A 13,095-nucleotide genomic window follows, 5' to 3' on the forward strand; every position below is an offset into this window, starting at 1 on the left:
AATTGAATGAGAGCTCCAGCGGCCACTGGAGGACACTTGGCGTCCAGTTTGTGATTCAATTTTTTCGCCATCCGTTCATTTATACGCCATTTTTAGCACAAAGAGTGCCATCACACCACCATCAGTCGAGTCGAGTTCTGGTCAAGAGGCAATATGTGGATAGGTATGACTATGTACACGAAGGAAAAATCCTAAAAAACGGTCTTGTTCATAAGGTTCTTAGGTGGAATAGATAATAGAACAATTAATGTAGGTACGCACACGTAGGAACATTATATTGAATATTATTATCATGTAATAAATTACGTTTTTGAACACTCATAAGTACATTTATCAGTCATTTACGAAGATTACGAGACTCTTTAGAATAATTTAAGTAGAGAAATAATAAAATAAAGTAAATGCTGCTGATTGGAAATCAGGTGGTTTTGTCCGAAAAATAGTTGGGGGTGTTCTGTATTTAAAAGAACTTGGCCATACATATTATTAAATGTTATGTTGATTTATAGACTTTAATAGGGACATCTCACATGAAGTTCAAAATATAGTACGATTGTTCAAAAGTTCTATTATTTAAGCTAACAACCTTAGACTTTCTTCTAAATATTTCAGAATCTTGTGATACTTTTTTCTCAGTGCCCGTATGCCACTGAATGTTTGGACTATATGGTGAGGGGAATTGACAGATTGACAGCCATTTTCGGTGGGGGTTGGGGCTTGAGTTTGGGATTGGGATTGTGGCATTTGTATTGAAGTGTTGACGGAAGTGTTGGAAATTCGCAAAAAGAGCCGTTTGCTGTGGTGCCCTCGATATTCCCGTTTTCTGTCCAACGAACATGAAAGTAATTTAAATGACGGCCACCCTTCAATTGTTTGGTCGAAATGAAAGCAAAAGTTCGAAATTGATTTGCTGGCCCAAACAATGTCCTATGATGTGCTTGTTCCCCGAGGCAGTGGAGTGGTTTAGCCATCACATATAGATCAGAACCGCGAATAATTATAGAAATTATGAATCATGCCCCGACAGACTGTTATTATAAACCACTCAGGCTTAATAACAGACCGCTAATTGGCTGGCAGGACCACCGGCGCATCAAATCAGGCATTCAGCCATTCAGCCTTGATGTCCCGACCCGGTTCAGGCCATTTAAATAACTCATTTAGCCCGGCTGGTTTCGCGGCTAAAAAGAACTCGTTGGGGGCTCTGCGTCCAGTATTCACTACTCACTACTCACTCACCTGCTAAATAGCGATCACTCTGCGAACGAGAATAGCGCAGCGTCTGTGGGAAAAAAGAGGGATCGGGGTTATAGAGTATGTCCATTAATGTCTGGTAATCAAGTTGATGCGAGGGCGGGTAGATAAGTGCTGCGAAGGGGGATCCATAAGCGGATTGGGATACCCTTTGCCGGTGGTATTATAAGGCTACTCAGAACTTGGCAAGGCACCACAAAAAAGGAAATAAATTATGTAAATTGCCTTGAACGGAATATGAAGTAAAGTGGAGCTGCTAGGACTTAAGTATGATAAAAATAAATGAAATAAATATGAGATTTCGAATGGAATATGAGTAATCTACATTGTTGTTTAAACAAGGAACTATAGGGATCAACAGCTTTTTAATTACTGAATAATATCCTTTATAATGTAAGCAATTACATTACTTGTTTGAGTTTCTGATAAATATTTTTATTTCTTGAAGTGGCTACTTTTCTCTTTTACAAATTACGATCTATCTATTTGATATTTTTTCCTCTCCAAACACTTACCAAATGCGGAGCTTCAAAATTATCGAATCGCCGGCCCATCTCGCGCTCCTTGAGCAGCATCGGCGCCGAGTTGGACTTGGTGCAGAGCTCCTGGATGCCACCAGAGTCGCCCAATCCGCTGTGCAAGGAGGCGCTGCTGGGCGAGGGCAGCTCCACGAAGTGGTGCAACTGATTGGCAGGGACATTGGCCGAGGGACTCAGGAGCGACTGGAAGGGTTCCTGCCGCAAAACTAGCGAGAGCTGATCCCTCTCCTTGTGCTTCATGGCATGGTGCTGGATGGGCAGGACCTTTCTCGGATGCAGAAGGGGCTGCGGGGAATGGTAGTGGTCGAGGGAGTGGCTTCTATGGGTCCTGGGCACTAGGATCGGTGGTGGGGCAGTGTACTTCTTTCGCATAACCACTGTGACCCCATCTCCACCGCTGGCACTACTGGCATCCCCATCCGTGCAGTCGCAAAACATCTCGCACTCGTTGTGGCACTCCTTGTCCTTCTCCTCGTCCAGCAGGTCGTCCTGGGATTCATTGGCCGCCTCGCCACCACTGCCACACTGGCTGAGGACCTCGAGGAGATCGGGATCATCGGAGGAGGCCACCGAGCCGCTCTTCTGGAACTTCATCTTGCGCATCGCCTCCAGGCTGCTCACAGACTCATTGTCCTGGGCGTGGCCACCGCCCTCACACTTCCTGTGAAGGTGGTGATGATGATGATGGTATTGCTGCAGGTGGCTCTTCCAGTAGTGGGACATATCCTTCGGCGGCGTGGCCGTGCCGATGCCACTCTCATTGTTATCGTTGTCCAGTCCCGAGGAGTCCAGTGAAATGCCCGATTTGCCGGAGCTCAGGACACCCGTGGCCTCCTCACAGGCCGAGGAAGATGAAGTGGAGCTGGAACGTGATGAGGCATTAAGACATTGACAAATCAATTCAAATGGTTTACACTCGGAAGAAATGGGGGGTGCTTGTACTCGGATTTTAAACTTGGTTAAAAAACATAAAAGGATTTTGAAATCCCCTTTTGAATATAATATTTGGTGTCTAAAAGTATGCAACGATATATTTTAAGTTCTGAACTATTTATTGCATACTTCTAGACACCTAAAGAAAAATTTTAAATTACCAAGAGGTAACAGAGAAAAGGATTTCTTTTTAATTCTTAAGAGCTCTGTACTAAATCAACAAAACCCTCAGTTTTTCCGAGTGTAATGTCTCAATGCTGGCACTCACTTATTGTCTTCATCGACGGCGCCAACGCTGCGCAGAATGGACTCCTCCGAGGTCCAAATGCTCGAAGTGGATCCTTTTTTGGTCACATCCACCAGGTAGCCGGGAGTGCTGGTGGCTGCCGAGGAGGAGAAGGAGCCTTTGGCCGAGACTGACTGGGATGCGGATGCCGGCGGCGGGGTTATGGCATTTCTGCTCGTCAGCGCCGCATGATTAATGCCCACCCGTTTTGGCATCGGCATCGGCTGGGAGGCCAGCATTGTCTCCATGTCGCCGCCGCTCAATTGTCGCTGTCGCCTAGATTTCAAATCCTCCAAGGTGGTCGCCGTGGATTCACCTGTTGCCTTCGCCGCTGCCATCTCCTCGATTTTCAATGCGCTTTGGAAATTTGTCAGCTTATGAGTTGCCGGTGTCGAAGTTATTGTGTCCGCCTGGCCATTAAGTGGGGGGCAGGCCAGACTCTTGCGCTGACTGTGTGGGGGGAGGGCTGCTCCTCCGGATCCTCCAGTTGCTGCTCCCGCCAATCCTCCACCAAATCCTCCGTTCGGCGCCGACAGGGTGCGCATGTAGGCAACATTCGATTTGGTTGCCGGCGATGCCTCGTTGCGTCCGCAGCCAAGGTAAAACGATTGCAATGGAATGGTGGCCTGGAAGAGGTAAGGAATACACTTAGAACATTTTTGGATTCTACATTAAACTAAAAAAAATATAAAAATGTATTAAGATCATTTTTTAGCTGAAGTTTAATATTTATTTTCGATTATTAAGAGGATATTTCTATTTGATGGTGGCTAGGAAAGTAAATTCCTAAATGGAATAATGGAAAAATCTAACTAAGCAAAACTTAAAACAAGAAAGGAAGTTAGCTTCGGCAAGCCGAAGCTTATATACCCTAGCAGCTATAATTATTAAATTTAAAAACACAAAAAATGATATTCTAAATGATATTCTAAAAGATAATATGTCAAAAAACACCGAAGCTATAATTTGTTTCATATTATTTTCCTACCAATTTTCCGATCGTTCCTATGGCAGCTATATGATATAGTCGTCCGATTTTGATAAGATTTAATTCGAAACTCAGAACTAAATAAAAAATGTTATTTCCAAGCGTTAGAGGTTATATGTTGAAAAACACCGAAGCTATAATTTTTTTCATATTATTTTTCCACAAATTTTCCGATCGTTCCTATGGCAGCTATATGATATAGTCGTCCGATTTCGATAAAATTTAATTCGAAACTCAAAACTAATTAAAAAATGTTATTTCCAAGCTTAGAAGGTTATATGCTAAAAAACACCAAAGATATAATTTTTTTTCATTTATTTGTCCGATTATTCCTATGGGAGCTATAAGTTATAGTTGTCCGATCCGGCTGGTTCCGACTTATATACTACCTGCAAAAGATATAAGACTTTTGGGAAAGTTTCAGCCCGATAGCTTTAAAATTGAGAGACTAGTTTGCGTAGAAACGGACGGACAGACGGACAGACGGACAGACGGACATGGCTAGATCGACTCGTCTAGTCATGCTGATCAAGAATATATATACTTTATGGGGTCGGAAACGTCTCCTTCACTGCGTTGCAAACTTCTGACTGAAATCAATATACCCTCTGCAAGGGTATAAAAATATTCTTTGATAATAAATGATACTAAATAAAATGTATATTTCTTAGAACACTCCCTTGTTTATAAATATTAATTTCCGTTAACTTTAAGTCTCACATTACATTGGACATTGACATTTTCCATTTATATACTACAATTTCAGGACAGCTTTTCCCCAGTGCAGCAGGAAGAAGAACAAGTTAACTTATTAAAATATAGTCAGTCAGGTTTAATAAAGAAAAGTCGACACTGAGTGCCGCTGACAGTTTCGAGGGCCGCAACCTCAACCTCCACGGGCAAGGACCTTGAATGCATAATGAGCGCGGTGGACCTGGCTGCCCCCAGTCTCCACAGCCACCAATCCAATCTGGAGGCTACCTTGTTGGGAAGCCCAGCCCAGAGACAATGCGAAAAAGGAAACATCAGCGGAATTTTTAGACATTGTCAAGTGGAACGCGCAAGCAGCTCAGGAATTTTCGTATTTTATGCAAATCTTTGACCAAGACGGGTTAGTTCTTCTCTTTTCTTTTTGTATCTCTTAGTTATTTCCGCGGAAAGGCATCTCAATGAAGCCGACTTAGCACAGACATTTCCCCTATTGTTTTGGCTTATGATTTATAAGCCGCGTGTGATAACAACCGCTCTGTTCCAAGAACCCAAGGCCCAGCTGAATGTCTATATTCACGGCCATGTTCCACAGGGGGATAAGTGCGTTATGTCAATTCGATTAACAAGCCTTTGGCAAGCGTTTGACAATTTGGTTTTCTCATTTGGCGGAAAAAATCCGGGCTGCTGCTGCAACAGGCGGAAATTGATTTAAATGATTTATCGGCAGAAAAAAAAAAAGTGCATTTATGCCTCGAGCCGCGGCCTGAAACCGGGAATGGGAACCGTGTTGCTGCTGCAGCAGGTTGCTGTTGCTGCTGTATCGGCGATGTTGCTGCCGCAGCAGCGATATTGCTGCCGTGTCTGCTGCTGATTCTGTTAGCGTAATTCCTTGGGGGCCTTGGGCGAATCGCTGGCCAGCGAAACTGCCGGCACAAAAAGTGTATCACGGCCTGATTGGAGTGGCCAGTCGAGTTCCCGAAAGCAATCAATATGAAATGCCTGGGCTTTGTACTAAATTATAAACACATGAATATAATACCCAGCATTTAGGCATTTCCAGTTAACATTGAAATTACAAGCGCTTAAAATAAATATTGAGTAGGCATTTAGGAATTCTCGGGGAACATTTTCGAGTTAAAGAGTGGAGTTCTTTTGTGAAAAGAGTTGAAATCAGAGATGGCATTAAAATATTTATTAAACAATACAAAATTGAAGTTTTTTAGAATCCATATATAATAGAAAACCTCATTATCTCAGGAACTGTGTGTCTGAGGGATATGAAATTTTCGCAAGCGCAAAACAAATATTAAACGAATTAAAAACAAACAATATTTTCCACATCCCAGCTGCACATATCCCCCTAATCGAGTGCAGTCTTCGACTCCGGACCAGACGACGCCCGTCTAAAAATGGTCACAGGATGCGGATGCGGTCCGCCAGTCGGGGGGGTCCTTTGGGAGACCCAGCACACATCTGCTGCCGCTTCGAAATCAAATTTGTAATGCATTATGGAGCAGTCTCGAGCGCCTGTTACGGGGCCACGTCTATGAATTATTAATAAAGACCAAGGCGATGCCATCTGAGCGAACTGCGTGTTAATGAGCCGCCAACTCTCGCCGGCGACGCATTAATTGGGCGTCCAGATCAATGGCGTTTATGGGCATGGCCAAGAATCGAACATATGGCCATTTATAGGCTGCCGGGCGCCGACTCCGATCGATTTCGACTGCCCCAACTGCCGGGGTAATGAAAACTTTTCACCATTTTACGGCTAGTTATCGTCCCGAAGATCATCTGTGTATCTCGCCGCGCACACTCGATTAATTTAGCGATTTTATCAAGGCACCCAAAAATTGTAATGAAAGGAAAAATTCTTAATGCCCAATCTGTTTTACATATGTAAGCAATTCCCAATCATTCTCTCTCACTCGCTGGCTTGTGTTTTGATTGAAATTGAAGCATTTTACGGCTGGGGAAAGAAAATTCAAGTCAGTTTTACGACCGGCAGTAGAATCCGATATCCGAAACGCTGACAAAGACTTATTTAAATGTCATAAAAATCTGAACATTTCTCACAACATTGCCGAAGAATGAGACGATTTGGAAATGGAATGGAAAATAAATGAAATGTTTTCTTCGGTTAGTTAATGAAAAATGCAATAAAATGAACACAAAATGACACATAAAAATTGCTTTTCCCCTAGGTTAGGCCTGGGGTTATCAAGAATTCCCCGGGGGGGAGGAACTTTAAATGCTCCTAATTGATCATAAAAACGGGTCGCAAGAAATCTAAAAAAATAAATATACATATATGTATATACATACAGCGATTGTTTACTGGTTTCGATATCAGAATGACAAATGCACCGGGCAACGCCTCAGCGCTCCACTTTTATTGATATGTGACCCAGAAAGTGCCGGTCCTCGAGTGCACAACATAAGTATTAAAGTACGCCCGATCATGCTGGGGCAGACTATCGCAAATCGATTGGACATGCCCCTGACTGCCACGGCAAATGAGTGACTGAGTTGGCCGGACGAGCTGCCCGCGGTCACGCATGCGCACTGATAATAATTATCAAATCAAAACACTTAAACGCCTGCCCAGCCCATCGTCCTCCTCATTGGACATTGTTCCCCGTCTTCCGATCCCCGATCCCCGATCACTGATCACTATCCCCTATACTCTTCCCTGGTTTCTGTTGGCCGTCGTGTTTGTTTGCCTTGCAGTGATTTGCAAGTTCTACTTAAGTCAAAGTGTCTGGGGCTCGTTGAGCTGCGTGAAAAGCTTTTTGTGTGTCGCGGTCTTTTGTCTGGACAGCCTTGCAAGGCCTACACATGGAGAATTAGCTATTCTTATCAGCGGTATGCAAAAACAATCATTGTTTCTAATTTTTACAACTAATTATTCAATGACAATAATAATTTTTAAGATTTCATATATTTATCTGAGAACAATCATTAAAAACAAGTTAACCTCAGATATAATGATTATCTTATAAGGGATATTATTTTGCCTAAAGACTTCACATCCTAATATTTTATTATATTTGTATTAATTTTTAAAACAATAATAATTTTATGTCCTTTCTATTATCAGATGTACTATTATTTTACTGGTTCAAATACTTTTTATATAGTGATATAAACATTTCCGAAACATTTTGGATCATAGAATTAAATACTAAAACTCTTTACAACGCTACTAATTATTTGAAAATATAATCCTAAAATACCCTGATCAAATAAAAATAATCGGCAAAATCTACTTAAAACTCACATGATAACATAACACATGATAGGTATACTTGATTCTACTTTATTTCTTCAATATCGAATTCCACTCATATTTTTTCCTCAGTGCTGGCCAGCATTTTCTGCATCTTCCACATCTGCTGCATCTGCATGGTTCATCATCATTAAGCGCATTGCGTTGGCCGTTGATGCCCCCTGCCACACGCATGCAACAAGCATGCTGCACAAGATTCACTTTCGCAGGGAGAAACACTGGGCCTGGGCCCGGTCCCCGATACGATCCCCATAAACATAGCAGCCAACTAAATTGGGGCGTTTTGGGTTCCGCTCGGTCTGCTGCCGTGTTGACAGCCCCGGCAAAAAGTGAAGTGAAGTGTTCTGCAGAGGTCTCTGGCTTTTCTGATCTTGCTGCAGGGCGGCATGTTGACCCAGTTCACTCCACTCCTGCGCCTTTCGAGCGAAGCCAAACCAATCCAAACGAAACAAAAAGCGGAAAAAGCTGAAAAAACTGAGAAACTTCTACTGCTGTTTTACTTTCATTGACAGTTTGTCCAGCCGATTTTTGGCAAGCCGGGCACGCACTTGTGCCCTCGATACAAAAGGCCGATGCGATGTAGCCTTTGATTTATGCTGCCGTCGGTAGCTCATAAATCATGGCCCTCAGTCCCACTGTCTCACTGACTGATTGACCGAATGAGTGTATCGCTCAGCTGGCAAGTCGACCACATTCTTTGCCTTAATTAGTGCAGTGGGGCTTAAGCGCTTTTAATTGGCACTTTTACCGGGGCGATTAAGGCAAAATATGACAGCTCCGGGGACCGGTACCTTTCCCTGACAGCACCCAAAAATTCGAAAACTATTTGCAGGCGGATGTCAAAGAAGTAAAAACAGTTCCGGTTAAAGAAATATGAATTTCTTTTCGAATAAATAAGAATTTTGTATGGACTGCTTAAGTCATAAAAAAGCAATTTACTATAAGTTTTATTGCTATTTTAGGTACAGTTATAAAATTAATAAACGTTATAAGTCCTAATAATTTTAGAGTCGGTCCTGGTGTCTAGTACTATAAATTCCTATGCTGACCAAAAAAAAAATGATCTATAATATTTTTTTCAGTAAGCTCTAATATTATAACCTCCGCTGTATTTGGCAAAAACAGATCCAGGCAACATTATTTCCTGTTGCCTTTCATTTTGCAACTAGAACGGGAGAAAAGGAAATGGCCCAGCATACTTGGCTGTGCAAAATGCTGCAACTGAGGTTACTATCGATTGGTAGCAAAGATTTCGACTTGTCAACGGCCACGCCACATGAACAATGGAGCCCTTTCCCCCCACCCAATACCATCCACTCCCCGGGTTTTTTTTTTTGTGGGTTTTACGGTTTTCATTTTCGTTTTCGGTGTTGATGTCGTGTTTTTCCACTGGCATGGCACGCGTTTTAAAAATTAATATTTGCCTTGTTGCAGCAAGTCGGCTGCTGCCTTTTTGAGGTTTTTCCCCCGATAATCGGAGACCCGAGAGGTGAGCGCAATGTATGCTAACCATATGCAACCGGGGAGCCGGAGACCAGACCGCAAGCCCAGTGCCGTTTATGAGCCGTTTTGGCTTATAAATGTTTTAATTAGATATATTCGGTTTGATAAGCCAGAGACAGCTAACAAGTTGGTTAGTCTGTTTCGGGGCTTATGGTTTATGGGCCACGACTGCACAAAGTGGGTCAGCTGGGTGAGTTGGCCAAAGATTGCAGCTACTTTTCTTGGGACTAAATGCCAAGCACTCGGAAAAAAGTTACAACGAAAATATAGTAAGAAATTAAGGAACCCAATGAGAAGAAATGGTGTTTGAAAACCCTTAATGGCTTAGCCAAAAATATATTTCCTCACTTCATTTCCAGGGCATTGCAACGGTTAAACTCTCCAGCATCTCTCTGAACTTTGGTCTTTCCTCCGCAGCACACTGATTGCAATTAGAAAATCTTTTACGACTCTTTGCCCGGCAATCAATTCCTAATTGTCTTTCAATCTCAGCCTGAAGAACTGCACTAATTAGAGTATTTTATTACACATTTTATGGCGATGCAAAGCCCCCGAAAAATGCAACTCCCATAAAACTTGGCCCTCTGTCTTATTCAAACAGTTCAAAGTTTAACTCGTTCAAGTGCCAGCCACCGAGTGACGACTGTCTATCAACGGACCCATTTCCAGCCCCCATTTCATCTTCCTGCCTTCCATCTCCAACTCCTCTATTCTGATGCCCATAAATTTCACGCGCTTCAGTTGCGCATCCGGCAAATGGATGGATAGCTGGATGGATGGATGGAACATATGGCAGTTCTTGAAAGAACATTCCTTGCTCACCGAATGTTTGGGGGACAGGCCCTCATTTTGGGGGTGGCGAGAGGCAAACTGTGTGTGTGGGCCCCCAAATTTGGTTGCTGCCCGTGTGTGTTGACAACATTGTTGTGACTCAGATTAGATGCCTTTGTCTTGGGCGCATTTTATCTAACCCACATTCATAAAGTATGCTTCGCTGTTTGTTCGCTCGCATGTCGAAATTGAGGCAGCCGGAGATTACACGGGAATTTCAGAGATTTGAGATTACGAAATCTCAGCCTAAGCTGCAGAGCATATGCACAAAATGGGGGGTTAACCTTCTTTAAGAATGTATATATCTTATTTGAAGGGTTTTAAATCCATTAGAATAGTCGTGGATAATTTAAAATACGTGTAAGTATGATATCCCTCAACAAATTAGTCTTTAATTCGCTCTTTGCAGAATGGTTTCTTTTTTGCTGTGTACTCACGTGTTTCTCCGGCTTTAAGACGAGTCCGTTCTGCTGCTGCTGCTGTTGGTGGAGCTGTTGCTCCATGATGGATGAGCCCTTGCCGTAGCGACTCTGGATGGCCGCCGAGGCGGCGGCGGACAGGAGGAGGGGCGCCGTCCTGGAGGTGGGCGAACTGCTGGCCGAACCGGAACCGGATCCTTCGGCCAGGGCTGCCAGATGCGGGGGCAGCTTATCGCCCGAGGCCATCAGGCTGTCCAGATCGCGTAGGAACTTGCAGGCCCAAATGTTAACATCGTCCGCCTGGACAGGTGGAGTGGGTAGGCATTTCGTCGGGATCTTGGTGGGACTGAGGGGCGGCGGTGGCAGGGCCCTAAGTTCAGTTGTCACTGGCTGGCCCGATGTGACTGCTCCTGTTGCCCCAGCTCCACCAGTTCCAGCTCCAGCTGATGGTGTGCCCAATGTGGCTGTGGTGCTGCTGCTGTCAAAGCCGCTATCTGATTCCGTGGAACGAGACAATTCATCAAGCGGCTGGACTCCCGACTGCGATAGCCGCTCCTCCAGTTGCTCACGGAGCTGCTGCTGCAAACGCTGGACCTTGCGCAGCTCGAAGACCTCGTTGATTTCCCGCTGCAATTAGAATGGCAGTTGTTAGTTGGGTGCACTTAGAGAAAATATGTCGGTATATTGTTCAAAATGCCCAAAAATCTTGTAATAAATACTCCTAAAAGGGTATTAACACCACATTTTTTACTTGTTACACCCCTTATTTTAGGTTTATAATAAATATAAAATCAAAACTCCCTTCCCCATTTCTTCCCAATATTCTTTCCCTCCATAGAAGACACATAAATTCCTTCCTGCCACGGAGATTAGGTTTTGATTAGCGCTCTAATTGCGCACATATATCAAGGCAATGGTCTATTAATCGCGCCCAGAGCGCCACATTCCCATCCACAAAGAGCCTCTTCTAATGGCCCCCGACTATGATGTATGTTTGCTTAATTTGCCCCGCAAACGGGGACGGGACAAAAAGAAAGCCCAGGACCAGTACCAGGACACGACCAAGACAACCCGGTGGAGATGGAGACATGGGCACAATCAAAGACAAATAAATTAGAACACGAACAGAAAGGTTTTCCTTTCCACACTCGGATCGGGAAACAGAAAACTGCAGCCACGAACTCCCAGCGGAACACGACTCGAATGCAAATAAATTGAAATGAAGCAATTTGTTAGCCAGATTAAACACAACAAAAAAGAGGAGACCTAAAACTGAAAACAGAAAACACGGGCAGAGAACTGCGAATGGTCGCCAGGGAAGATCTGAGACAGATGGAGCCCACAGGGCTAACAAAGTCAGCGAATTACTTAATTAAAAATCGTGGTTCAAGACCCAGAACTGGTATTGGGTCCCCAGAAACCCTGAAAACCTTCTTTCGCAGCCCTTCTTCTGCCCGATCCCTGATTCCCGATTCCCCAGTGACATTAATAACGTGCAGTGCTCATTACTCAACAATTGTGTTTTTTTCTTGGTTTGCGGGCCCTTGTTCTTTTTTTCTTTTTTTCTGTGGCTGCTTTAACCAGAAGGGCAGCCCTCAGACAAATGCGATCGAACATTAGCAGGCAATAAATTCTCAGAGGTAGTCTATTGCTTCTGGGGGCTTGAAAGAAAGCCGCGAACTCCATGATTTTATCGCCGGGGCTCTCAGGTAGTGCTAGAAGTTGGCTGGCTAATTTGTGAGGGCGGCTCTCGGGTCACAGGTTAGGCAAACAAAGCCGGACACCAATCGAGTTTGGCCCACTGGTTTGCCATTTTCGAAGTGAACTTATGACGTACGAGAGTTTTCCCGGGGCCATCTCAAGTGGGCCACCTTATTTCCCAGTTCGTCGTCATACAATGCAATTTCTTTTTATTAATTTCATGCTACGACGCGCTGGATAAACAATTGGCATTGCTTTGGAATCAAACAGGCACTGAGGCAAAGAATTGTAAAGGTTCTAATATTTATTTTAACATTTTAATAATTTTTGGCAGTCTTAACATATTATGTTGATAAGATTTTTAAAAAACGTTTTATATTCTCTTTCCTCAAATTTGAAAGTGTACTGAATACAGAAATAATAATCTTAAATGTTTGCTCTAAAAGGTATTGCCCTTATATGTTTATTCAAAGTTAATGTCATTTTAAAAATATTTCATAAAAAGTGAAGTCGGATTATAAATTAAATCATTTCATAAACATTCTATTTCCAACGATCCTTGGTCGGTTATACACATTTTCATACGTTCAAATTAGGCTAACAATATTTATGAATTTATGGAAAAATGCTATTCAACCTTA

General features: G+C 43.3%; 1 protein-coding gene across 3 annotated transcripts in view; it reads right to left on the bottom strand.

Moving 5' to 3' along the window:
• Nucleotides 1–13,095, bottom strand: part of LOC119545840 (rho GTPase-activating protein 7) — a 98,244-nt gene that overhangs the window by 16,896 nt on the left and 68,253 nt on the right. For all 3 annotated transcript variants that reach the window (XM_037851803.1, XM_037851802.1, XM_037851804.1), the window contains 4 exons: nucleotides 10,772–11,380; nucleotides 2,995–3,638; nucleotides 1,770–2,655; nucleotides 1,240–1,282 (listed from right to left, as the gene is read on the bottom strand). In XM_037851803.1, coding sequence (XP_037707731.1) covers nucleotides 1,240–1,282; nucleotides 1,770–2,655; nucleotides 2,995–3,638; nucleotides 10,772–11,380 — 2,182 coding nt within the window. The remainder of the gene's footprint in view (nucleotides 1–1,239; nucleotides 1,283–1,769; nucleotides 2,656–2,994; nucleotides 3,639–10,771; nucleotides 11,381–13,095) is intronic.

This window comes from Drosophila subpulchrella, chromosome 3R (assembly GCF_014743375.2).
Source record: "Drosophila subpulchrella strain 33 F10 #4 breed RU33 chromosome 3R, RU_Dsub_v1.1 Primary Assembly, whole genome shotgun sequence".
NCBI lineage: Eukaryota > Metazoa > Arthropoda > Insecta > Diptera > Drosophilidae > Drosophila > Drosophila subpulchrella.